The 27059-nt window shown below is 33.6% G+C and overlaps 2 protein-coding genes across 7 annotated transcripts in view; one reads left to right on the top strand and one right to left on the bottom strand.

Annotated features, from left to right (window-relative positions):
• The window catches only part of LOC111502435 (V-type proton ATPase catalytic subunit A), a 7158-nt gene extending 6231 nt beyond the window's left edge, over positions 1 to 927 (top strand). For all 3 annotated transcript variants that reach the window (XM_023156515.2, XM_023156516.2, XM_023156517.2), the window contains exon 11: positions 8 to 927. In XM_023156515.2, coding sequence (XP_023012283.1) covers positions 8 to 409 — 402 coding nt within the window. In that variant the 3' untranslated portion in view covers positions 410 to 927. The remainder of the gene's footprint in view (positions 1 to 7) is intronic.
• On the bottom strand, positions 593 to 27059 carry LOC111502433 (mediator of RNA polymerase II transcription subunit 25). Of its 4 annotated transcripts, none has more exons than XM_023156511.2 (15): positions 26841 to 27059; positions 26258 to 26428; positions 25548 to 25767; positions 25345 to 25490; positions 21399 to 21622; positions 21190 to 21309; positions 15614 to 15790; positions 15432 to 15559; positions 15190 to 15371; positions 13851 to 14013; positions 13604 to 13792; positions 9219 to 9489; positions 6920 to 7188; positions 6140 to 6259; positions 593 to 6006 (listed from the first exon to the last, which is right to left on the bottom strand). In XM_023156511.2, the coding sequence occupies exons 1-15, from the start codon at positions 26960 to 26962 to the stop codon at positions 5860 to 5862; spliced, it is 2649 nt and encodes an 882-aa protein (XP_023012279.2). In that variant the 5' UTR covers positions 26963 to 27059; the 3' UTR covers positions 593 to 5859. The 4 variants fall into 4 exon arrangements, with proteins under 4 accessions (XP_023012279.2, XP_023012280.2, XP_023012281.2 ...); XM_023156512.2 differs by having other exon boundaries at positions 6140 to 6256; XM_023156513.2 differs by having other exon boundaries at positions 9219 to 9471.

The raw sequence follows: 27059 nt of genomic DNA, 5'->3' as shown, positions 1-27059 counted from the left end.
ATTTCAGGAAGAAGAGGACCTCTCAGAAATTGTGCAACTGGTTGGTAAAGCCTCTTTAGCCGAAGCAGACAAAATCACCCTTGAAATCGCCAAACTGTTGAAAGAAGACTTCCTCCAACAAAACTCCTACTCCTCCTACGACAGATTCTGCCCGTTCTACAAAACGGTAGGCATGCTCAAGAACATGATTGGACTGTACGACATGTCGAGACACGCTGTAGAAACGACCGCCCAATCTGAAAACAAAATAACCTGGAACGTAATCAGAGACTCCATGAGCAACATCCTCTATCAGCTCAGCAGTATGAAGTTCAAGGACCCCGTCAAAGACGGAGAAGCCAAAATTAAAGCAGACTTCGACCAGCTCTATGAAGACATCCAACAGGCCTTCAGAAACTTGGAGGATTAAGTGGGGGGTCGCGTAGGACTGTGCAGCTTGGGGTTTTAGGTTTCGAAGATGTTTCTCTGGAACTGCACTTGGTCACTATCAGAAGGCCTCTGTCCCTCACTCTGGATATTGTCAACCGGCGGAAGTAGTAATAATGGGGTTTTCCCTTTTGATATTATCATGTATAATAATAAATCATGTAAATTTTTCGAGTATGTGTATAGTTTTTTGAGATTTCTTGGTGAGGGTAAGTGTTGAAAACTATAATTTTTCCCATCATTCCAGTTACTTTTAAGTTTGATTTTTTTTTCATTGAAATAGGTGCTTATCAGTTGTCCAGTATTATCGATTTCATTGAACTGTGGCCATTTTCGAAATCATTTACACATTTTAAAGCTGTTGTACATTATATTTACCTTTTTAAAGATATATCTTACTATTGTACAGTTTACCATGTATCCAATGTCTAGAGGTTTAGAACTTTTGATTGTAGTGCTATTGTTCTGTTTTGAACGATAATAAACATACATACTGTTGTTTCTGTAGAGTTTCATTTTTTGAGTGTTGGAGAAAGAAAAAAAATCATGTTCCTTACATTGAAATATCATATTCACTATGATATAAAATTGTTTGTTATATATTATGTATCACTAGTTGACCAGGCAAACTTTGTTATGCCTCATTGTTAATAAATATTGTGTCAAGGAAGAATATTGTATTTTTCCAATAATAAAATATTTAGAATTTTTTTTTTAACTTTTTTTTTTCAATTTTGAACAATAAATAATGAAATTTGGAACAATCATGAAATACAAATCAATTCAAAGAACTAAGATTATAAAAAAAAGGAAAGAAAATCACATCAAAGGTGCTGCTTCGTTCCCTCCTGTTAATAAAAGAGGACATATGCCTCATTGCTCACAAGTGATTTTGGCGAAATTGGGAACACGTGTGAATCGTTGTATTTATGCCACGTGCCACTATATGGGTGTCTGCAATATGCTGTGTAATGTCCATTGTAAGTAGTCCCACTGTGATTTGAAAGTGCATATAGATTATAACGACAAGGAGCCACATTGTCTGCTGCATAACTGCTCATATCTAATCCATCTGAAGAAAAGTCAATGGAAACATTCAATTTGCCTCTGAACCTTTCCGTCGGAGATAATCTTTTCAAATTAATTACTAAAATACGGGGAAACTTATAGATTGATAAGGACTTTGTACATTTTCTTCTTTGTTTGCACCTCGAACACATTGGTTTTTCATCTCCATCCAGAGTTTCCTCTCTTGTGAAAGAATCCAAGCAATGTGACAAACTCACTTGGCCAGATCTTTGTGGTATGGGAAGGGACAAATCCCAGAAAGGATCAAAGGTTACTGATGAGTGTCCACAGTATGTGCACTTCATAGTGGATTTTAATTGACCAATGAAATAGTCTACAATCTTGGAGTTGTTCATATTCAAACATCTCTGCCAGGACTCTTGTGCTTTTCCGTTATCGCTCAATTTTTCGGCAATCTCAGTTAAGATCGGTTCAGGTTTCTCAGCAATTTTGTTGAGGTCCTCATGTAAACCTTCTAAAAGATATCGAAGGAATTCGTGGGCGTCTTGATGGGCAGAACCCATGTATTAAGCATTTCATTTTTCTGACCAATCATGTAAGAAATTTTTTAAATTAATTTAAATTTGTGGATAGTTATTCTCTGAATTTACTAGAACAAATCTATGTTAACTGTACAAGAAAAATAATTTTGGGGTTTTCTGTTTTTTCAGAAATAACTTTTGAGATTTGTTTGAAAGCATAAAATATTTTGCAAGATACCATGTTTTTTCCTAATTCTTGAAAACTTTAGTGAATCAATGTTCATTACAGAAAATTTAAATAGTAAGTCAATCAAGTTGCTAAGATCTACTCAATTCTTGAATGAAGTTTTGCTATAATAATAATTTATTGCACATATTACATAAAATAATGAAACAACCAGTCAGAAGAAAACAATCTTTATAAGGTAGCCTTCTAATTCAAGTTTTATGTAAGTATTCCTCGACAGATTAAGTCAATTAATAATTTCGTAAGTGTTTTTTTACTGTTTGAAAATGCTGCTTAGATTTCTTATTCGGTTGCAAAGTTTAATACGTGAACCATCTTATCTGAAAAGGCAGAACTATGGTTCTGCCATAGATAAGATGGTTCTAAAAAAGACAATGCCATTAATATTGAAGTGCTGTCATCAGCTTAGTATATGATAGTTTCATGTTTTGCAATCATGTGAAAGACACATGAATTATAAATAAAAGGGGCCCCAAGATACTACCGTGTGGTACCCCTATATTGATAGCACTGATTGTAACGAATCAATTAGGATTTGCAGTACTTCTTTCAATCTCATTTCAAGAAAACATTGCAAAAAAAAATTTTGGGGGCGCAATTTTTGACTTCATAGTATAACTTTCATAAAAATCAACGTTGAAAAATTTGATTATGAATCTCCCTCACAAGAATTATTCTAACCTCATTTATGGTCTATGGCGTCATCTTGGACATATTTTAGGAACTATTACAATTTTCAGGAACAGATTTAGTAGTTAACTGCAAAATAAATAAAGATTCCATTTGAAGATCCTCATACCAAATTCTCTCAGTTTATGACAAGCTAGGCAAGTACATATTTAAATATTCATATGTATCAACAGTAATAAAAATAAGACTATCGAGGAGAGATTCATACCTATAAGAAAATATATATTTGAAAACATTCATCTTTCTCGAGGTGAATTCTTGTTGGAAAATAACTACTACCCGGACAATTACCATACCAGACATTGAATATTCAACAGACATGTTTCTTCCTCGCTATTGGGTCTTTGTTTATGTGATGGAGCTGTTACTAGTTAACATATCTTTCTCCTTGAAATCAGTAGAGTCCCAAGCACATTACTGTTTGGGTCCTGTCTCTCCTGCACTTCTAATATCTCGATACTGGTCTATAAGTAATCTACTGGGAACATCTCTAAGACTATCCTCTGTGGGGTATCTTGCACAAATACCTGTTGAATATAATTCAATGCCTAGTATAGTACTTGCCGGGAAAATAGTTGTTTCCAAAACCTACTATATAGGTATAGGTGAATATATCTGGATTTTATTTCCAAATTATTTATTTTCCCAACGGTAATACTACAAAAACTTCTAGGTACTCATTAACATGGACATGCCAAGTAGTTGCATACATGAAAATTAAGAAAACCTCATTGAATATACAGATTATTTTTAATGAAGTAGCTTTAGTTGCTTGAAACTATAGGTACAGACTAATAAGTCTATACACTGGTGGTTGCTGGGAAGTCGTTTTGTTTCAAAAATTGTTGTAGACCAAGTGGGGAGGTTCTGACATTGCCGCAAGCTGGTGCCAATAGTGTTGTGTTGCTACACCAGTGTATAGACATCTTAGAAAGGCATAATTGCTCGACTAGGTTTCTTTACTAATCACCCATTATAATACAGATTTATTTTTCATACCCAACCAATTATACATTTTTTATCTCAATGTGAAAATGCGAAGGTCAAAAAAATAATTTTATTTCAATTTTCTATTTTTAATAAACAAGACATACGTTATACAAAATATTAAATATAAGAAAACAATTCAGTATCATAATAAAATCACATACATTGTATTTTGCAACTATCATGCAAAACAGTTTAATTTATTTCACAATGAATATTAATATTGGTGCTTTTTTCAAAATCTCCTCTTTATATAAAATATAGATAACTGATAATGAAAATTCAAAAAATATTTTTGATTTTGTCTTGTAGAGTTAAAATTTTCTGCCAATTTGTAAATAATTTGGCATTTATATACTCATATTATATGTCAGCCAAAAAAGGAATCGATTTTCACCATAATTAATAGCAAGAACCTATGGAGTTGAGTAATCATTATCAATCACGGAAATATGATAAAAACAAAAAAAAATTTTTCAGATATAAAGAAAAAAACCCGCTATTTTCAACGCTATTTCGACCCCATGTAGATTGTCATTGCAGTCAGTGTTTTGAATCTGAATCCAACCAAAGCTTGGTCGCATTAAAAAGTTGTGTTCTGGTTGCTATGCAGTTAAGATGATATCAATAGAATTAGGGTATTATACAGCTGAAGTAGTGTACCACTCTGTATTTGAAAGTCACTTGAGGTATAGGATTTCTTTTTGGCATAGTTGTAGTAATTATCTATTCAACTTAGTCAAATTGCAAAAAAGAGCTTTAAGATATAATGTGTAAAGCTAAATATAACGAGCCATGTCAGCCGCCCTTTACATCCCATAAAATATCAACTGCAGAATCACTATATATCTCAGAAACGGTATTGATTATAAAGAAACATCTCCATCTATAATTCTGTTTATTATAGTGCTTTTACTAATTTTCAAGTGTTTGAGACTTACTTTTTTCATTTTTAGTCTTTTCTTTATTTTTCAATTATATATGAATCTTTATTACATTTGATGCTCGTACTATTAATAAGAGGAGTGACCCTGTGCAAATGAATAAATAAATTTAAACAGGTTTGGCTCCCACCAAACATTCTACAAAACTCACCAAAACAGCGATATTAAACTTCCTCTTCCTTCTACAACTTTGATTAAAAACTCATTTATTTACAATGGCTGTAAGATATATAATCACTTAATTGCCAAAATAATAATAATAATAATAATAATAATAATAATAATAATGATAGCCAGTTGAAAATCATTTAAAGGTTAACTAAGTAACTTAAAAAAGTAATATAGGTCCTTATAATTACAAAGTTACAATTTGAGAAAATGAATAACAAAATTAAAATAAAATAAATTCAAGAGTATAGAATCACTTATTGAATTTAAAAAAGTAGTTAAGAACCTTTTTGGTGGAAAAAGCCTATTATAATCTTGGAGGATTCTTTGAGGATTCCTTCTGATACATTTATGAAGTTTTAGACTTATATAGAATTATTTGTGGTCCTATTGTTTTTTACTTCATTTGACATCGTACATTGTATCATATCTCTTATGCTTGGTAATCATGATTTATTTCATGTACAATGAAGTATATTTGTAATAAATTCATCCACCGAATCTCATAGGTTAACTCCTGCTATAATTATATTTGATTTTTGGTTTTATTGCTTAAATGAATGACTGAATAAAGAATTGAATTGCATTATAATTTTGAAAATAAAATTTCAAGTTCATCATCTTACCAAATTCCCAGTCATTCAAATTGATATTTAAAAGGCGAAAGGTAAATCAGGACGGCTGCGTAATATTTGTGACATGCATAAAAACAATGACAGTAATAATTTCACTAACAATAACTCTATGTCAGAAACGGGTTCGAAATTTTCAACGTAAATCATACTTCTAATAGAATTAAAAATTCATCATCAGCATATCATATTCACTCACTCTGAACAAATATTTCCTATATAATATTGAAGTCAAAGGGGCCCACTTCGTCAAAAGTGTTCTGCTGACCGCCAGCGGCGTTAGGCATCTGCTGGCCCATTTGGGGCCTTGGACCATTTCCACCCATCTGTTGCACATTCATCAACTGTCGATATTGCGGTTGCTGAAATAATAGAAAAAAAAAAGAGATTGTATCTGATGTATAAAAGTTGAAACTGAAAGAATACATTTTATAAATGTACACAAGCAGAAAGACACAGTTTCAATTGTATATTAAAAGTGTAAGGTAAGCGAACCTGCTGCAGTAAATGCCTCAATCCTGGATTATTGGACATGACAGGCCTCATCATTCGCTGTTGAGGAGTTGCAGTTGCTGCTTGAGAGTTAGCCTGGTTAGCCATTTGCTGCCTCTGCTGCTGAAATTATGAACAAATAAAAGTGACCGAATAAATTAAATAGATTTCAAAAAGAAATGAACTAAGAAGTATGAAATGATATTAATGTATGGTCTTTATTTCACGTGGCGAAGTTTTGTTGAATGCTATTTTTCCACTCGACCACGCTATTTGTCCACCCACCATATATACGAGATTTATCAAAAAATTATATCCAAAAAGGGAGGAAAAAAATTAGAGTTCTACAAAATTTTTGTGAGATTGGTGCTAGCAAAGCCATTGGAGCCATTATTTTATATTTGATAGATGCCTTTCTCAAGTGCTGGCACCGACACAAGTTTGTGAAACGAGGTCTTTTGTGTATTTGAAATATTATTTTGATTGATTTATTCTGCAGAACTGGATATTTTCAAAATTTGAATAGCCACAGTTACCCCGTAACATTGAAGATATTCAAATTTAGATAATATATATGCATTGTAAACCAAGTACTTGTTTTTCACAGTTTGCGAACATTTCAAAGCGCTCCTAACATTAGTACAATTTTTTTTATCATCAAACTTTATATGACCACACCAATTCAGCTCATCATCTATTATCAGTTCTAAATAATTTGTGTCACATTCATTAAGCGCAGATCATTTATATTTGTTTGAATGCTTCCACAAACAATCAACTTACATTTTCGAGCATCTTGTAGTGCATCTCAGTCTGCTGGGCGGCCTGCAATGCCTGCTCCAACTGCGACGTCTTCATGTGACTGATCCTCTCCAACTGACTCTTGTATTGTCTCTCCTGCTGTTGGGCCGCTTCTAGGGTCTGTTTAAGCTGATTTATCTTCTCTAAATTCTGCCTACGTTCCACTTCCAATTGGTTTTCGATAGGACCGTTTTGTACGGGAGTCTGCATCATATTCTGTTGCATCGGTTGGTTGGTGCCTGGTTGGATACCTTAAAAGAAAACCACAGCACTTAATAAATCAGTATCAACCTGTTAACTACCAGTACAGAAAAATGTTGATAATTCTTACATACATTAGTACTTCAAAATACAATCAAAACTTGAAGGTACTCTTAAAGTTGTAAAGTATAAAAATGAATTATCATTGATTTTCAGAAGTGATTTTTTAAAACAGCGCATACAGAATAGAATGTAGCGTTTCACCAACCAAGTCTTCAGAAGTCTTCATCTCCTGAACATTTGGTGTGTAAGAAATGAATACATAGTGAAGGTAAATCTACCAACACTAATCTACTGTTGTACACTCAGTATATTTTGAATGCTCTGGAAAATAAACAACAAGTGAACGTAATTTACACCGATTTTTCAAAAGCATTTGACGTCGTGAACCATAAAGTTCTTTGTGAAAAATTAAACGCAATTGGCTTTTTTGGGAGTTTGCTGGACTGGTTCTCAAGTTATCTTTGTGATAGATCACAGTTTGTGAAAATTAAAGGATTTATCTCTCACGAGATATCTGTTACCTCAGAAGTACCTCAAAGGAGTCACTTGGGAGCTTTTCTCTTCAATATCTTTGTAAATTATATCAAAGAAAAAATTACTCACTGTGAAATACTGATGTTTGCAAATGATCTAAAATTTTTTAGATCAATTGATTCGTTGCAGGATTGTGCGAAAATTCAAATGGACCTTAAATCTTTTTCTGATTGGTGTAAGATGAATTATATGGATGTCAATGTAGAAAAATGTAAAAGTATTTCCTTTTCAAAGTCATTAAACCTCTATACAGCTGGTTATAGTATTGCAGGGAAGAAGTTTGAACGTATACAATCTATACGAGATCTGGGTGTTACGATGGATGACAAGATGGACTTTCATTTACAGTATGAACACATATCTAACAAAGCGATGAAAACGTTAGGATTCATATGCAGATCAACAAAAGATTTTACCAACATTTTTTCTATCAAGATACTATACTTTGCATTGGTTAGATCAGTGATTGAGTATTGCACTTGTATCTGGTCTCCAACACACTTCAATCACAGTTATGATATTGAGAAAGTTCAGAATAAATTTCTTAGATACATTGCCTACAAAATGAACATGCCAGCTAGAAGTCATTCGCTCTACTATTGGATTGCCCAAACTCAGTACAAGACGGGCACATGCAGATAATATTCCTACATAAATTGTTGAGCAACGAAATTAATTGCCCAACGTGTCAAGTCAATCTGCATGTTCCCCCGAGAAGGACACGTAACAACCAAACTTTCAGTCTCGACTTTCATAGGTGTAATTATGGAAAAAATTGTCCTTTGTCCAGAATTCTAACGAATGCTAATGGGACCAATATGGATTTTTTTCATATCTCTCAGAGCACTCTTAGATATACTCTGCGTGGTTTAGATTTATAAGACTATTTTTTTATCACAATTTTATTTTAATTTTCTCTATGTAGGTTGATTTATCAGATATGTAGATACTAAAATTAGAATAGTTAGAGTAGTTAACTTTCTAAGGTTAATATATTGTATAAAAATTGGGGGTTACCCGTTGAATAATTAAATAAATAAATTAAAAGAAAAGGAATGAAAGTACACCATAATAATACATGTTGAAATATTTACAATTTCTGAAAATCAATTCTAGCATCCTTTTCGCTGCTGATGCAACTTCAATTAAGAGTTAAAAATCCCAATTTCGAGACAAAATGTAAGTACAGTAATAATAATTTATTGTTCATATTACATAAAAAGATATAATAGCAATAGTTGTGCAGTAGCATTCTAATTCAGAGATTTATAGAAATATTCCTCCACAGACTTGGTTCCAGTTCAATTAGTAATTTGAATAGTGTTTTTCACTAATACTCTATTGTAGACTGACACCTCGAAAGCCTTTTCAAAATAAGATAATATGGTAATCGCTCGAAAATTTTCAATTTGTTTACTATCCCTACTTTGGATACTTCTCATTTTTATTTTGATTCAAAATTTATCATCTTGTATCTTCTCACCTTGCATCCTAATGTTCGGCCTCATTCCACCCTGCGCAACATTCTGTCCGATCATTCCTCCCATCACTTGACCCGGCTGGCCTGTCGCACCTACGACGTTGTTCTGAGTTATTTGACCGCCACCCATCGTGAGGCTGTTCGTCGGCGGTATAAGTAGATTTTGTTGAGTGTTTTGTGAAGTGACCGGGTTGGAGCCAGGCATCTGAGGAGAATTCACGACTTGAGGGTTTATCGAAGGACCACCGGGGCCTCCCTGAAAATCGTAACAACCCTGTGTCCGTTTAAGAGCAGTTATGTCTAGAAGTAGTGTTTTTTATTATAAGGTAATGGGAAAAAAACTGTTAAAATCTGATTTTCGGTAAACAGCCTCCTTCAAAAGTCGAAACTTGTGCGAGATGAGGAGTAACGTTGTGTTTCCTAGCATAGGTTGAACGACAGGAAGTGAAAATCGATCGTCAGGCCTGGCGGCTTGAATCACCGGTTCACACAGCGGTCGATTGACTGAGTGGCGCAAACCACCCGCGTCAACCCAACCGGCTACCATCCCACCATGTATGGAAAGCGATTGAATTATACTTGGGAAGTTTTTGGATGACAACTTGACATATGCAAGTATGTTAGGATTTTTTCCAATTTTGAAGACGTTAAGATAAGTATCTTAATTCTTTTTAGATGGGCAGAGGGCAGAGTTATCAAATACAACAAATTACTGTAACTTATCTGGGTAAACTGAAAAGCTTACCCTTTCAATACCCGTGTAAAGTTTTTATTTATTTATGTATACACGGGCAAATCCAATTCAAATATAAGTAGTACAGTGTTATGTAGCACTTGGTGCAATACAGTGGATTTAAAGTAAATTATAAGAATAATACAATTTCGAAGTAAGATAAATAGATTATTTAAGAAAAATTAAAATGTATAACAATAGAACTAATATAATTCTTACAGGCTAGTAACACTAGACACAATACAACAACACAAGCAGAGAGAATTAGATGATAGATATATTAAAGATTTGAAGGTTATTCAAAGAGTTAGTCAATTGAAGAGTTCTGGGAATGAAGCTGTTATATGAATAATTGAATCTGTGAAAAGAAACGTAAACCGTTTGCCCTTGTCTAGTTGAGCGACTGGGGATATATATCAATATTTTGGAGAGAAGCTCGGAGCTGATACTGAGTCCGTTGATAATTTTGAATAGAAGTATTAAATCTCTGTTTTCTGCGAGCCTCAAGAGAAGGTATGTTCAAAATGCATTCCAAAGCAGTATAGTCATAATATACACGCATCTTGAAGGCAATATGTCGCAGGAAATTGTGCTGTACGGCCTGCATTAATATTTTTATTTTTTCTGATTGTGGAAGGTGGAAATACCCAAAAAAAGTCGACGAAAAACTTTGATTTCTTCCACAAAAAATTAGTTTCGTTCAAGGATTTCATCAAATGGACTTGAAAGAATATAATACAATATTAGTAGTCCTCAAATTTTGGAATGCTCTTCAAAAAAGTTTGGAAGCATCAAACAAAACTTGGCATAATTCAGAAGTTTCCAATGGTATCTAAGACATAACCTTGTTTTATTGAAAAGGACGGGTTAGGGAAAGAAAAAAATATTTCACAAAAATATTAGATGTTTTCAAAGCTACAGTTTTCTCTGTAGAAGTGAATATTACACACTAGACTAAAATTCTTATATACAACAAAAGTGGGTACCTAACTAAAATTGGTTAATAGTGTAAGCTATACCAGGTATAATTTGTAAACCAGTTACTCATAGTCCTTGGACAGCAGGTAAACTTTTGAATATGGATAAACTTATGAGTGTTATGGTATTGGTATGTCATATATTCTAAATCATTCCAGTATGTACCACATACCTTTCTTCCTTACCAACTGTAATAGCAATAAACTCCAACTGTATGAGTATAATTATAGTTCATTTTCATTGTTCATTTATTATTTTCAATCATACAATTCCACTATTTTATTAATAGATGTAAGCAATCTGTTATCAAAACAAATATTTGTACTGTAATAATTATATAATTTATATATATACATGTTATTTTGAAATTTTTGAATGTATAATGTTGCTATTTTTGTAGAAATGTTTTTAGAAATATTTCATTGAACTTGTGTTTGTGTTTTTAAGTTATTTCTATACGTGTCCTTTTTCATTAAATATCTATCTATCTATGAATGAAAAAAGGTGAGTAGTCAGCCTCCTGTTGGTCGTTCAACAGGGAACCCGTACGTTTACCCATATTTATTTCCAGGAATTCCAGCAGGTTCAACTTCTGTCTCGTAGGTGGAATTGGTCTTCTTCAGTTCAAAACTGAAGATAACTAATGTAAAGATCAAGTTACACAGGTGATTATATTATATAAATTGTGTATGGAATAAATTGATAGATTTTAACTAATCAAAAGTTTATTTTTTAGAACATGTTGATAAAATATTGTTTCAAAAAATATTTTCTTGAATTAATTTGTTTTCCAGTTATCCCAAGGTTATTAGTTTGTTTATTTAATTCAATGTGTCTTGTTTCTTGTTTGATCCCTATAACATTTGCTTGAGCTTTTTAGCACTACCAATAACATTTACCAAATTATAATTCTTTAGATTTGGCAAGGCATCTATCTTGTTTTCCTCCTTGAATCCTTTCCTCATACAGGTGCATAAAAAAAGATAGACCACTATCCATCAAGTAGTAGGAATTTAGAATGACTTCATTTCACTTTTCCATCTTTCCCAGCAAACTCTTTAATTTGATATCCAAATTATGGGGTTATATATATATTATATATATGGGTGAGACATCTTGGGCGGTCTGACATATTGAATATAAAGTGTATTCTGTATGTAAAGTGTACTTTGTATTCTTTTCAGCAAACCCTTTTATTTAATAACCACATTATAGGGATGCATATAAACAACTAGTCCGTCATCTTGATTGATTCGCTAATTTGGATGTAGAATGACGTCACTGAGCTAATTAATAATATCCTTTATTGCCATATAAATCTACAATGGACAGGGCAACGTCAATAGGTTTTGATATTTACAATATTTGTTATACATAATGATAATAATAGTATAATAAGGTACAGTACAATAATAAATAAGACGGTTGAATAATAATATAGTAACAATAATAATAGTAATAGTAATATCCTTCCTATAAATCTACATTGTTACAACTACAGTTCCCATATCACAATTTTTATAATTGGTCAACATTACATGTTGGATAATTTAAGAAGGACTTTTAAAGAAAGAATGGTGCAATCGCATAGAGACCCATCACCAACTGTCGAAACTATAATAAACTTTGGTTTTTAGATAATCAATGACTGAGAGTCTGAATTTGTTGTGGTTTTCTGTATTTATAATTTCTCTTGGGAGAGATTGATAAGCTTTTATGGTTTTGTAATGTGGTCCTTTTTCAAAAAGTGATGAATTATGTCTTGGTATGCTTAGTTCATTCTTGTGTCTGGTATTTATAGTCATTTGGTTTGAGTAAAGATCACAGTTTCTCATGAAGATACTATAATGTTTTTTGACAAACACGACTAATTGCAGAAAATAGATTGAAGGAACTGTTAATATGTCTAGCATCTTGAAGTGTGGTCTACATGTTGATCTATGAGGTAGTTTTAACATACAGCGAATTATCCTTTTTTGAGTTTTGAAGATTTTATATGACTGTGTGGATGATCCCCAGAAAATAATTCCGTATTGAATAATAGATTGAATATGCGCATAATAGTATATCTTCAGACTATCTAATGATACTTGATCTCTTAGTGCACGGATTAGACCTGCTGTAGTACCCAGTCTAGAGTTAAGTTTGTTTAGATGGATGTCCCATGTAAAATTATTTTCCACTGTGACCCCTAAGAATTTAATATCACTTATTTCAAGCATAGATTTGTTAAGCAATTTGGCATATATCGATTCTAGCCTATTTTGGGATTTGCTGAATGTTTTTCCTGTATTTAATTTCAGGTCATTTTCCTTGCACCAATCAATCATTTTTTTGAGCTGCTTGGGACAATTGTCTGGAGAGGGTAGACGGAGCTTCGGCTGACACTATAACCGATGTATCATCTGCAATTATGCATTGTCATCCAAAAATACATAGCAAGTTGAATAAAAGCTTGTGATAATTAAAGAAACATCTGAAAAACGTTTTGTATCTCTGTTTGAAGATGATTTTCATTATAATTCCAATCATTCCTCAGTTGTGAGAAACTAGCAGTGTTCTACTAGTTCACATCACATGAGGAATGGATAAAATTTGAACCCGAAGTCTTGTTCATTGCAGATGCATATGATTCAATATATCCAAAACCTATTATAAATAACACAAAAAGTCATACCTGTCTCATCTGTTGTTGATTGGATTTCTGCTGTTGGATCACCTTCCTCAGTCTGTCAACAAAAGCTGCCTGATCATTGGGTATGAACCCGAGATAGGCTCTTTTGTCGGCTGTATACAGTAGTATGAGTACCTTGATGTCGCACGGCGAGTGATTTTGTTGGATACTCGTGAAGTGGACACACCCTGCCTAAAAAAATATTCATCAATCATGATACACACTGAAGTTTAAATTGAATGGAACTCACAAATCCAGAACTCATGACTCTCGTCAGAGACTCCAAGGCATCACATGCCTGAGGATGGAATAAGACGGACTTGGAATTCTTCAAATATGCTCCACCAATATTCCCGATCAACTGTTTGGGCATAAGCTGCATGATAAGCTTCTGGGGCCAGCCATCAGCTTTTCTAAAATTTTAATGGACTTAGCACTCTTATACAAGATTTTTAATGGGTCATTTATAATTTTTATTGAACCTCAAAAATGTTTATATGAGGGAAAAATATTTATGAAATAGCAATTTTTCATTTCAAGAGCATGTACTTTTTCTGAGTTGGCTACAGACAGGGACAGTCGTCATTTCAATTGTTCAAGACGTTACTTCAATTAAATAATAAGAAAACTAAATGGAAAACGAATACAATGACAAACACTTCAAAGTCGTTGTATGATGAAACTGGGTTATTCGGTGTTAGAAAAAACTTACATTTTTCAGAGTTTATTATGGACTGCTAATTCTTCTATAAAATTTGTACAGCATGCTTTCAATACTCGTAACAGTTCAGTTAAGACCATGAATGTTCCACGATCTGGGACCCAAACTTTACAAGACTCTACCTGAATCATTGAAAAGCATAAAAAACAAACTCAAATTCAAAATAGAGTTGAAAAAATTTGTTGAGAATAATTAAGATATGCTTCTTCTGATACTTGAATAAGAAATATCTATTATTAGAGGTGTCTTTCAGAGCGCATCACAGACAGATCTTTCTCTCTCTCTTTCTCGTCCTCTATCTTCTTGTAACTATCTCTTCCTTTCTACACTCTGTTCACTATGTTTGGTTATACAGGAAAAGATATACTATTTAGTTTGCTGGCTACAATACAAGCTTGCTTAGGTAGCCGTAACTTTCATTAGATTTTTATAATCTCTACATTTCATGTATCTTTATTCATTTATTTTATTTTATTTCAATTTTATTTTTTATCCTTTTGTCATAGACGACTATGTATTTTGTCTTATTACTGAATTGAATGAATTACTTACTTACTTAAATAGCAAATGAAACTCAACAAAAGTCAATATAAATATCAACTACTTGTGACAACTGACACTTATACAAAGTTTTAATTCTGCTTAATATATACAATTTTCATTTTTACTTAAATAAAATATTTGAAAAGTTGAATGATACTGTAAATTTTATGTGAATATTTGAGTTAACCCAAATCAGAAAAATGACAGCGGCCTCAAATGTGAACCCTGAAGTGTTATATAATGGCACACATTCTGGCACTAGGGAAGAAACATGTAAACCTTCAAAAGGTGATGTAGTAAATGAGAAATGCTGAGAAATACTCACAGTTCAGGTTCCCCATCTTTGCAATTAGCCGATACTTGACATGGAACGTGTTTGGTAATCTTCTGTTGATCTGTGGCATTTTTCGGCTTCTCTATCCATTCCAAAAGCCCTTGCCAGATGGTGTTCCTCTCTCTCACGGAACCCATCTGCTGAGGTTGTCCTTGGACCCCTTGCGCCATGCCCTTAAAACAGGACTCTTAAGGTTAAAACGGAGGTCAAGGCAAAAATTGAACAAAACTCACCTGAGACTGAGAAGTGACCACTTGGTTTGCTTGAGACACCTGGGCCATGGGGGTCATCGAAGTCTGCACGTTCCCAACGTTTCCTTGTGGGTTCATTGTCAGTTTGTTTATAGGTGAGTTAGCAGACACTGAAATGATTGATGATAATTTTTTGATATCGACATTGATGACAGGTATCTTACTTTGTCCAAATTGATTGACTCCGGTTGCTGTCATCGATGAAGGGGGCCGTGTAAGCTGGTCGATCAGTGCACTGCCCTGAGTGGCTCCACCCTGCTGGTTGGGCTGCTGCAGGTAAGGACGTGGTTGTTGCACGGGAGGAGGCATAGGCCAGTGCGGAGACGTGCGATTTACGTGACCTAAGGAATATACAGCGTGTAACAACAAAAACTTAACAGAGCCGTTTTTGAATATAAAAAGTAAGATTTTTAAAAAAGCTCGGACACGTCGATTTCTAATTAAAGGGGGACACCTTTCAGACTAATCAGATTTTTTGTAGTACGCATCCCCTCGGAGGGGTGCGTCCGACGACCCTTATTTAGATAGGGACCGGTGTGTTTCTCATTTATTTCAATGACTTGGTCCATGTTGTGTTCACGTTTAGATGTAACATAGGGGAAGTACACTTGGAAAATGAATAAAATTGAAAATTTGGAGAAAAACAAATTTTTAGGGCTCTTCATTGATGAGAATCTAAAATTTGATTTCCATGTCGACTACTTATGTAAAAGACTAGCAGCAGGATGTCATGCAGTGAGAGTTGTTGCAAGAGAGTTAGACATTATTATCACAAGATAAGTTTATTTTGCACAAATTGAGTCCTATTTTCGTTATGGAATTTGTTTCTGGGGAAATTGTGCAAAATTTCGTTTCGATATGGTATTCTCTCTACAAAAAAGATCCATCATATATTTATGCAAGGCTAGCTACAGGGATTCATGCCGCCCATTATTTGTGAAGCAAAAAATTCTGACCTTAGTGTGTCTTTTTATTTTGGAAACAGTACGTCTTATCCACAAAAAATATAAAAATCAATTTAGTAACACCTCAACTTATAGTACACGTCAGTCTTACTCCGTTTTCCTTCCCACACCTTCTCTAGCCCTTACACAAAATTCTATTATTTTCAATAGCAAGAAGTTATTTAACCACCTTCCCATTAATTAAAGGCGAATATATAATGAAAAGAAATTCAGAAAGAAAGTGAAAGAATTCTTTGTTGGGAGGCCCTATTATAGTGTGAACGAATTCTACCAAGGCTCTATCGAGTAATTGGCATGTAGCTTTGTGTAAACAAGTTAGTGAAACCAACACGAAATGGCTATTAATGTTCATTATGTAGCATTATATATTTACATTTACCTAATATTCATTAATTCATGTACTTATATTTGTATCTGTTCAGCTGGACTTAATATTGTTCTGTCCATATACTCTGCTCTTGTCTCTAAGCATTATTTTATAGTTTATATTTGTTAATTGTCCCATATACATGTTTTACTTTACTAGACTTTGCCAATAAGATGTTCATATCTTGGGTAATAAAGCATATTTTGATTTGAAACTATTATTTTCTTTTCATATTACTAAAATCACACTGAAATCTTAAAAACTTCTAGGTTATGTATCCAGGTTAATATTTTCAAAATTCTATTTTGTTCCTTAGTGAGGTCAAATTTGGAATACGTCTCTATTGTATGGAGTCCTTCTTATTCTATTCACAAACTGTCACTAGAAAGAATTCAGAATAAATTTTTAAAAACTGCCGCTTTTAAAATAGGAATGCAAGTAGGCCTTTACCACAACAGTGACGTTCGATCTAATCTTCCGTTAACTCCTTTGGAAAATAAGCGTATTCAAATAGATTTACTTTTTTTATATAAAATATTGTCAGGGCACTTTTATTGTCCTGAACTACTCAGTTTGATTAATTTTAAGGTGAAGCAACGTGAAACAGGGGATGATACATCTGTCTTCATGGTGAACAGGCACTTGACAAACTATGGACACTATAGTCCTCTATCAAGAATTCTGAGAGAGGCTAACGAGTAAGGTCTCAATTTTTTCCATAACTCTTTGGAATTATTTAAACAGGAGGCCAAGGATTATGTATTTTCTATTTAATTATGTTTTTACTATGTTGGTTGTTAATGCGATTATATATCAGTTTTAATTGGTTTCTACTGTGTAGGGTACTACTTATATGATTTTGTATTCAATCATTGTAAAACAGGGGTTTCCCGTTTATACTGAATGAATAAATAAGTAATACTCCTTATTGACTGTACTACCATGTGACCACTTGTAAAATTTTTTCTGACTCAGAGTTCAATCACCGTATGCCACTGTCAACATATCAAGGGTTTTTGGGCATCATATTCCGTGTTTTTTATGTTCTTGTATTGTTCAATGATAGTTTTAGGATTAGCACATATCATGTGACGTTTATGTTTTTCATACATTTAAATACAAACATGGGTGGAGAATAAATTAATTTTTCTGGCTACATCTCTCCAGGCTCATGATTATTCAATCATCTAAGGATCACTACTCGTTTTTCTTATATTAAATATTGTTATTATTGCTTGCAACTCACTGTTTTATTATTTTTGAAGCCAATCGCTAAACTTTTCGCAAGTCCAAATCAATAATAATAATAATAATTTTTATTGGTCTCAAGAAACATAAAGTTTGTAGACACAGGTCAGTAGAAAAATACATTTTAAAATTCATATAAGGTCATACATTAAAATTGGTTAATGATAAAGAAAATAGAAGGTATAACGCAATAGAAAAGTTAAATAATACATAAAAAGAGTGGCATTATACATTATAAATATATAAAGTATGTAGATAATGATGAATTGTGCTATCAGCATAAATAAAACTACAGGTTTCTGTGGGTTATGAAGATATTTCTGTTTTTCTTGATGAATGTTTCGAATTCAAGTATACTATAGAAACAGTTATTGGATAGTATCTGTTTTAATTGATTTTTGAATTGCGTCGAGGGTCTATTCCTAAACTCTGTGGGAAGAAGGTTGAAGAGCCGTATGTCGTCTCTGCGTTCGTTGCAGACGACATAATGGCACCAAGAAATTGTGTTTGTGTCTGGTATCATGAGGGTGAATTGAAGAGTGTGTTGCATGTTCATTTATATTTGACTTAACTGTTATTATACTTTGATAAATGAACAGTGAGTAGATGGTCATGATTTTTAATGAAGGAAATAGTTCTCTACAACTGGTATCCCATGGTACATTTAAAATAGATCTTATTGCCGTTTTCTGCAATGTGAAAATTCTCGTAATATGTGAAGATACTGCATTACCGTAACACTGTATTCCATACATCAAGTGACTATGAAACAATGCATAATACGCAGATACTGTTGCTTCCATGTTTGTGACATGTCGTATTTTTCTTAGTGCAATAATGCAATAGTGCGATAATGCGAGTGATAGATTTGACGAGTCCTCAAAGGACGAGATGATATCTGTAACTATAGTCCGTTCATAATTTGTTGATAGCTCACTGCAAGTTTGACCCTCATTAGAGAACTGAAATACAGAGAGGACAGCTAATATGATATAATAACAAAAACCAAACTAAAACTAGCAGTTTAAGATGTTTTCGACTAACCCACCTTGTATCTGAAGAAATACAATACAGCTATAAAACTTTTAATCCGATTATGTAGGTATTTTGAGTGGAAATGAGTGACCAGTGTCGTAGAATATATGATTAAAACATTAGTTACTTTAAATAAATAAATATATTAATATTCTTAAACTGTAGGTACTGTAAACTGTATTTTTATTTAAAAAAAAATTCTTTATTTTATTCAAAAATAATAAGTTACTTGCAATTTGTAAAAGATACATTTATTTAATTAATACCTATTTTTAAATGATATAAACTACGATTACTTACAAAACTATTCAAATTCAAAATAAACAGGATCATCTTCGGAATCCGAGTCGTCTTGCAGGTTAATAATTAGCGGTTGTGTCTCTACAGTCGCATCAATTATATTGTCAAGATCCCACATTTTTTGTTCTTCTTCTATTGCATGTCTTACTGCATCTAGCCAATTTTGTTCTGTAATATGTTGTAAAGACTCATATAACAATTCACGTACAGCTTGTATTTTATATGACGTATTTTTTCTAGCCACATAGGTTTTCATTTGTACCCAAATGAGTTCAATTGGATTTAATTCGCAGTGGTAGGGTGGAAGTCTAAGGACTGTGATGTTTCGTCTTTCCGCCATTTTGTCAACTACGTATTTCTTGAACTTAGATTTGTGTTGCCGGGCAATTTTTAAAAGTTCTGCTTTAACCATTCCATCTTCGTAAGGCAGGGACTTATTCCGCAGCCAGTCAATGATATCCTATTTCTTCCACGCAGTCGATGGAAGTCTTTCAACTAGTCGTGAATGATAAGGTGCATTATCTAATACTATAATTGAGTTTGGTGGTATATGTTCAATCATCTGCTCAAAATACTCTTCGAAAACATCAGCTGTCATCTCCTCGTGATAGTCTTTTGTGCTTTTGGATTCAAATTCCAACAAACCATGCTTAGCAAATCCTTTTTCACTGCCAATGTGAGAAACTATTAATCTACTGCCTTTACCAGAGGGTGGGAAAATACCAGTAGACCAACCTTCCATAAAGGCTTGCCTGGAGCTTGATATATTTTTATCTGTCCAAATTTTTGTGAGAGTATGACCTGCGTTTACCCACGTTTCGTCCTGATAGTAAATTGGCCTTCCTTCAGCCCGAAATTTTCGTATAGATCTTAGATACTTTCTTCTCCAACATATTATCTCTTCCCGGTCAATCAAAAGTGATTTTCGGTCTGATTTCTCCCACCGGAAATTTAATTCTTTTAAAACTTGCCACAATTTGGTTCGTCCGACATGAGGCAAATCCGGGTCGTCTCTAACTTCTTGTAAAATTTTGTTCAAGTTGGGTATTTCTTTTTTGTAAAAAAATTCGTGAATTTTCCTTCGAATACCATTTTTGGCAAATTCATCAATTTCAATAGGTTTTCTCCCCCTCTTTAAGTATTCGTTTGTATTTGGGTTAGCTATACCTTTTTTTTTCTTTCTGATAGGAACCTATATATTGTTGACTCCCCTACGCCCGTCATGTTGGCACAACTCTTGATTATGTTCTGAACAGTGTTTGTGGGATTCTGAGAAACCAGAGCATCGTGAACGTTCAAAACAATAGTCTTCTCTCTTGGTGAATAGACAGACTTACTGACTGTACGCAACAGTACCGGTGTAAAACTTGATGATGTTGATGATGATGACGAAGCCATCGCAAGCAATCAAACAAAACAAGCAGGAACGAAAGGTACGTATATGTTTGTAGGAATATGAAAAAAAGTTATTCACGCACTGCACAAAATTCGCAAAATAAATATTAGAGACGTTAATTACTGCCGTAGATGCCGAAACATCAACGAGCCGTAAATTAAATGCGATTAAAAAATGTACTAAACCAAAAATTATTTTCGTTCGTAACAACTTCACCCTTTCAAGGCAAGTTTCGAATATAAACTGAAGCTTTATATTTAATGAATAAACACCTCAGGAACCTCCGCCTATGATTTTACGAGTTTTACGACCGTTTTATGACTTGGGCCCTCATTTTGTGCTATCGACAAATTATGAACGGACTATAGATAGTACGGAACTATTCAAGTAAATTTGCCATTTTGTTGATATGAATACGAGAAATCTTACCAGGATTATGGTAACCCGGAGGAGCGTTAACCTGCATCATAGGCATTTGTGGATTGCCCATCATTCGTCCGCCGCCAACATTTAAACTTCCAACCCCTTTTTGCTGTGCCATGTTGAGTCCTTGAAATAAACCAGGTAAATAAATCAACAGCAACAAAAATATTCATACAACAGGCAATCTATAAGCCTATAGTTATTTGATTTTTTACCTGGAGGTCCTTGGGGTCGATAGACATTATTCTGTCCTACAGCAGCTACAACGCCAGCAGAAGCATTGCCTAGAATGTTGACATTCGGTTCTCGGGTAGGTATAGGGCTGTCGCTACCAGGCAATGGACTGGGAAGGGAGGTTATAGGTATTCCTGTGTTTGCGATTTGGGACTGGCTTGAAGTAACATTTCCTGCTGGTGGGCTGATGGGTCGTTCCTTGAGACTGATGTAAGAATGAATGTAGCGCAAGTACAAATTATTTCAAGGCAAAAATACGAACATGATTGAATTGATCCCAACTTCATAGTTTAATGAAAATTTTCGATAGATTGAACATTTTACCCTGTAGTGTTAATTTTTATTCTTCAAGATAAAATATATATAAACACATTGTTCAGACATAATAATTTTCTTTGGGTCTAGTATGATTTTCACATTATTGTTTCTTATTTTATGGGTTTGGCTTGCTTACCCATACCATTATTACACTGAGGGTCGAGAAAAGCTGCCGCAACCAGAATATTGCTACATCTTGAAACTTCAAATCAACATAGGAATCCTACTGTATTGATAAAAATTCAGATGTTTGTAATGTTAACTTGTTCTTATGGTTTGGTTTTTAAATAATATCTACACACATCGGAAAAGTCTAGGGATATTTTTAAAAATGGCAATAATTTTTTTTTAGATCGCTTTAGGGAAAAAAAGTTGACGGGTGATTATTAAACGAATGTAACTTACAACAAAATTTATTAAATGGTCAAAAATACTGAGTGCGCATATAAGCAAATCTAAAAAAAAATATGGCTCTTCTTTGGCACCCCGAAAAAAAATCATAATACAAAAAAAAATGGAATCAGTACAAAGTATGGCCTCCACGCTGGTTTATTACGGCCCTACATCTATCGTGCATCGACAAAATGAGATTGTCAATGTCTTGTTGAGGTACATTTGCCCATTCAGCGATTAAAAGCTCTCTCAATTGAAACGTTGTGTGAATGTTCCCCATATGCGGAGTAATTCTTCGTTGAAGCATGTCCCAGCGATTTGGAAAAACGAGATCGGTTCTGCCGCCGATCATGATTCCGCCCCATAGCATTACTGTACCACCTCTGAATGTGTGGACTTCCTGGACGTGTCTCAAACGTTCATTATTTCCAGGTCGTCTCCACAGTCTTACTCGACGAGAATCTGGATGAAATCCAAATCTGGATTCGTCTGTAAACAAAACTGTGGCCCAATCATTTGCATCCCAGTTTTGATGTTCTTGACACTACTCTAATCTTCTACCGCGATTGCCTCTCGACAAAGGTGGACATCTAAGTGGCCTTCTGTTGTGGAGATCTGCTTCATGCAGTCGATTTCTGACAGTATCACGACCAATGGTTACCTGGTGCGTCTGCTGCAACACGTTAACCAACTCAGGTGCTGTGATTGTCGGTTGTCTTCTTGCGGTTATGACCAAAAATCGGTCTTGAATTGCAGTTGTAGCGCGTCCTCGCCCTGGATGTTGTTCGGCTGGACTGCCAGTTTCACGGAAACGCCGCCACAATCGGCTGATAACACTTTGGAAGACCCCCAAACGAAGAGCTACATCATTTTGTCGCATGCCACCTTGAAGAAGCCCTACAGCTCTATTCATCTCAGCCAATGGTAAGTGATGGCATTCCATGTTAAAGCACAATATTTCCAGTTCAATTGCTGAGCAAGAACTGCATAGAATGTACAAACTCGACACTTTCAGATTATTCATTTTAGCCGAAAACCTACAGTTTGTAAAAAACTTGATAAAAGATTAGTTACCGTTTTTGCAGGCTTTGTTCAACCCATAGAAATCTACAGGGTGGTCGAGTGTACCAATTTAATCGAAATTAAACGACCTCATACATTTATTTTTATGATATTTAGTATGTTATAAAAATATCCCTAGACTTTTCCGATGTTTGTATATCTACATTGGTTCAAATAATATAACTTATTGCACGAAACTGTGATTTAAACATCCAATACAAATGAATCCAATATTAATCAAATACAATTGATAAGGAAGATCTCTTCAGATTGTTCCAGAAAATCTTACTGCTTCAGATGATGCTCTTTGTTGAAGAATAAAACACATTTTCTCAGGAAAAAATTGCAAATTCCCATTTGGAGCATGCCCAGAAAAAAAGAGTGCAAGGGAATGACAATACCTGATGTTAATTCCAACCACGTTTGTATAAAATGTTATTTTGATGTTTTTATGAGTTTTTTGTATAGTCGACCTGAAATACAATATATCAAACCTATCAATATATTACATTACACAATTTATAGGATACAAAAGCTTGTCGCAGGATTTACCAATTGTAAGTTACATATTGTATTCTTTTTTCTACAATGTCAATATCGAGGCAAGCTTTTATATCATATACAATGTGTTTGTTCTCAAAAACTTTTTTTTTGGATAATTTTTCGCTGGTTTTGTTTTTCCTATGTCTGTTCATTTCAATGAATGTGTCACTAAATATTACTTCAAGTGGAAGAACTGTTTGAGCTTCCTCTTGAAGATGATCACTTGGTGATCGAAACATGTGTCGAGGTGTTAAAATAACGGTTTAGTGTTGGTTCCAAGCAGTGCATCACGAGTATTAATGTGTCACTGTTGCATGATTGGTCCATACAATATTTTTTCGAGCACCATCAACTATTCCTAACATTGTTTTTTGAAAAAAAAAAAAAAACGGATACAGTATTAGATATATATATATATATATATATATATATATATATATATATATATATATATATATATATATATATATATATATATATATATATATTACAATGTAGGTTTTCACGAATGGTGGAATATGATGTGCTGTTTTTCCGGGTGTTCATAAGTTGTGTACTATTCGATAGTCGACGTTTCGCCATCATCTCAGATGGCATTATCAAGACGTGTTACTGCTTCGCTTCGAGAGGTGTAACTGATGTTAGGTTATTCTTGTGGTGTTTTTATATGGTTTCGCTTGCGTAAATTGTATGGATTTGTTACCTGTTTTTCTACCTGAGGGTTGTTGATGGCTTCTGGCAGTTCTCCTACCTGGTTTGTGGTTGTCTTTGGGGGTTGTTTTTAATTATTGTTTTCCAAATCCCTTTTGTTGATGAGATGTTGATTTTTATAAAGATACTAGATTATAGTAATCTTTTAATGATACTTCAATACTAACACTTTCACCCAAATTTTTGAAAAGATGGGTTAATTCTTCTGCTAAGTAGTCCACATGAAGCTTCCAAGTTGGGAATAAGTCAAGCATTACTTAAGGAAGTTTCATATTTGATTTCACCTTTGATGAATCAAAACTTTTTTTATTGAAGTGTGTAACTGCTTTCTGTCACATAAGTAGGAAGTTTCAATTCAATTTGTTAATTTACCACTGAAGATAATGTACTAATGGATATAAATGAAATATTTAATAAAAGTCTAGGTATAATATTACACATTAGTCACAGGTAATAGTTTAATAGTTTTTATCAAATACATACAGAAACATTCAACTTTTTTTCCAAAACAATAATTCACAGTATACTTAAATTTCCATATTGCAAGAGTACCTACATACATCATTCATACATACATAAATACATACATACAAACAAACATGGCAAGTTATTGAAAAATCAATCCCTCCCAAGTGCTGGTGAAATCCACAGGGCAATATGAAATGAGCATAAAAGCATAAGGACAAGAAATTATTCTATAAAAAGTAATCAATGATTACTTGTAATAATCAAATTATAAATACTAGAAACATTTTGGTTGCTTCAGTTTATTTGATCCTCAGTGTGACAATCCAAATCCACTGTTCATTAGTTAACGTAGTTGAACCAATACAAACATATGTGATTGGTGAAACACTTCATTTATTTTATTGCTTATTAAAAACTGAAACATTGTCTCACCTGAATCCTTTAAGTAAAACTAAGTGCCTTGGATCCTTTGCATAGTTTTTAGTTTGGGAAGAAGACAAGTCTCCACCAGCTTTCTCAAACAACTTGTAAAGTTGAGGTATTTTCCTAGGTGATACCACCGAAAAATTGATGTTTTTCTGAAATGGATTCAATTTACTATACTATCAAAACCTTGCATTGTGTATTTTTATCACCTCTTGCAATATAGTAGCAAGCTGTTCAGCAGACTTTCCGGAATAGACATGAGATTCCAGAACTGGGAGAGAATATGGCGGAGAATTGCAAACGAGAACACAATGTTTTTGAACAGAAGAAGTTGCATCTCTTTTTTGTTGTAAATCCTCGAAGCAATGCAATGCTGTTGCAAGGCCTTCTGCAATATTAGAATGGGACTCTCCTTTACCTCCAATCAAGCTAGAAATGTAATGCAATGCTGAAATATATTCAAGCCAATGATATTCTGGTAAAATACAATTCAACAAACTCATTTAATGAATACATGACGCAATTGTAAAATTCATGTTTCATTTGTTAGATTGAGGATCACTGGTGATTTCCATTTTTCTTGCCTCATCTCGGAGAACAGTAGGACTGTTAACGAATTTAAAAGAGTTTTTCGGAATCTTCTACTGGAGGATAATTTGTACTCCATTTTACAATATTTTACTGATAGCTTTCAGCATATAATGTAATGCGCATTGAAAGTTTTTTTGTAAGGTGATTTTTCCTATATAAATATATTTTTTTGCTGATGGAACTGAAACGATTTTGTATTTTGAAAATTGTTTTCCAGTGAAATCTTTCTGGAATTGTCATTTAATCTTAGTGAACTTCCGAAGTTGAAATTCAAGGAAAAACATTACGGACTTGAAATTTTTGTGAGAAAAGGTTCATGTTTCCTTACTCCAATTTGTCAATAGTGTTCAGTAGTTTTGTAGGACTTGAAAAAGGTCCATAGGTATCAGTACTTGGGTGAGGCAAGCAATCGGCAGCTTGGTAGGTGACAATTCCGTACAGCGAGTTTGCATTTTCTGATACGTAGTTAGTGTCATCTATATTTCCTTGGCTGAAATATCTGAAAAAAAACTTTGGTTAATTTTGTGAAATACACAAACAAGGAATTTCTTCAAGAAACATAATAATCAGTAGTGTAATTGTAATCAAAATGTAGCAAGGTTACACTGATAAAATCAGTACCTCAAACTACATTCAATTATCCGTTCATATTCATCAGAGATAGGTGAGGTGGCTGGAAGTTTCAGAAAGATTTTTTATTAAAAAAAGAACCTGAGTTGTTACTTTTTGTATGTGTATGTTTTAAATTGCTGCTTACATCAGAAGAACTCCCTAACACAATAAAATATAAAAAAATTGTGCAACTCTAGCATTTTTTAAGAATGCACTTGAATCAGTTTGAATAAATAATTTAATCTTTATATGGTGAGTTCTGAGATACATCAAGGTATGTATGTATACAAAGTTCTTACTCCAAAGATGGAATGATGTAATTAGTTTTGATATCATTAATGTAAGCTCCATTTACTGCGGTTCCTTCAATAAGAAAAATTACATCTGCTTGAATCCCGTGTTCAGCCGGACAAACAACCATGTTTGTGTAATATAAAAGCAAAATATACACTTTCTACCAGACCAACCACACTTTCAACTATTTACTATAGTGATTCGAATTAAAAATAATCGATAAT

The sequence above is a fragment of the Leptinotarsa decemlineata genome, unplaced genomic scaffold (genome assembly GCF_025532065.1).
Source record: "Leptinotarsa decemlineata unplaced genomic scaffold, Ldec_3_MD MMD2_tig00026314_RagTag_RagTag, whole genome shotgun sequence".
Lineage (NCBI taxonomy): Eukaryota > Metazoa > Arthropoda > Insecta > Coleoptera > Chrysomelidae > Leptinotarsa > Leptinotarsa decemlineata.
Note: the sequence above shows the minus strand (reverse complement) of the source record. Positions and strands in the feature narration are given on the sequence as shown.

Bases quoted from the DNA above. Each gene is read 5' to 3' on its own strand.
- LOC111502433 (XM_023156511.2), bottom strand. From the start codon at position 26,962: ATGGTTGTTTGTCCGGCTGAACACGGGATTCAAGCAGATGTAATTTTT. The intron at 15,560-15,613 runs GTAAGATACCTG...CAATCATTTCAG, and splicing joins AGTCAATCAATTTGGACAAA to TGTCTGCTAACTCACCTATA. The intron at 6,007-6,139 runs GTTCGCTTACCT...CTATTATTTCAG, and splicing joins TGAGGCATTTACTGCAGCAG to CAACCGCAATATCGACAGTT.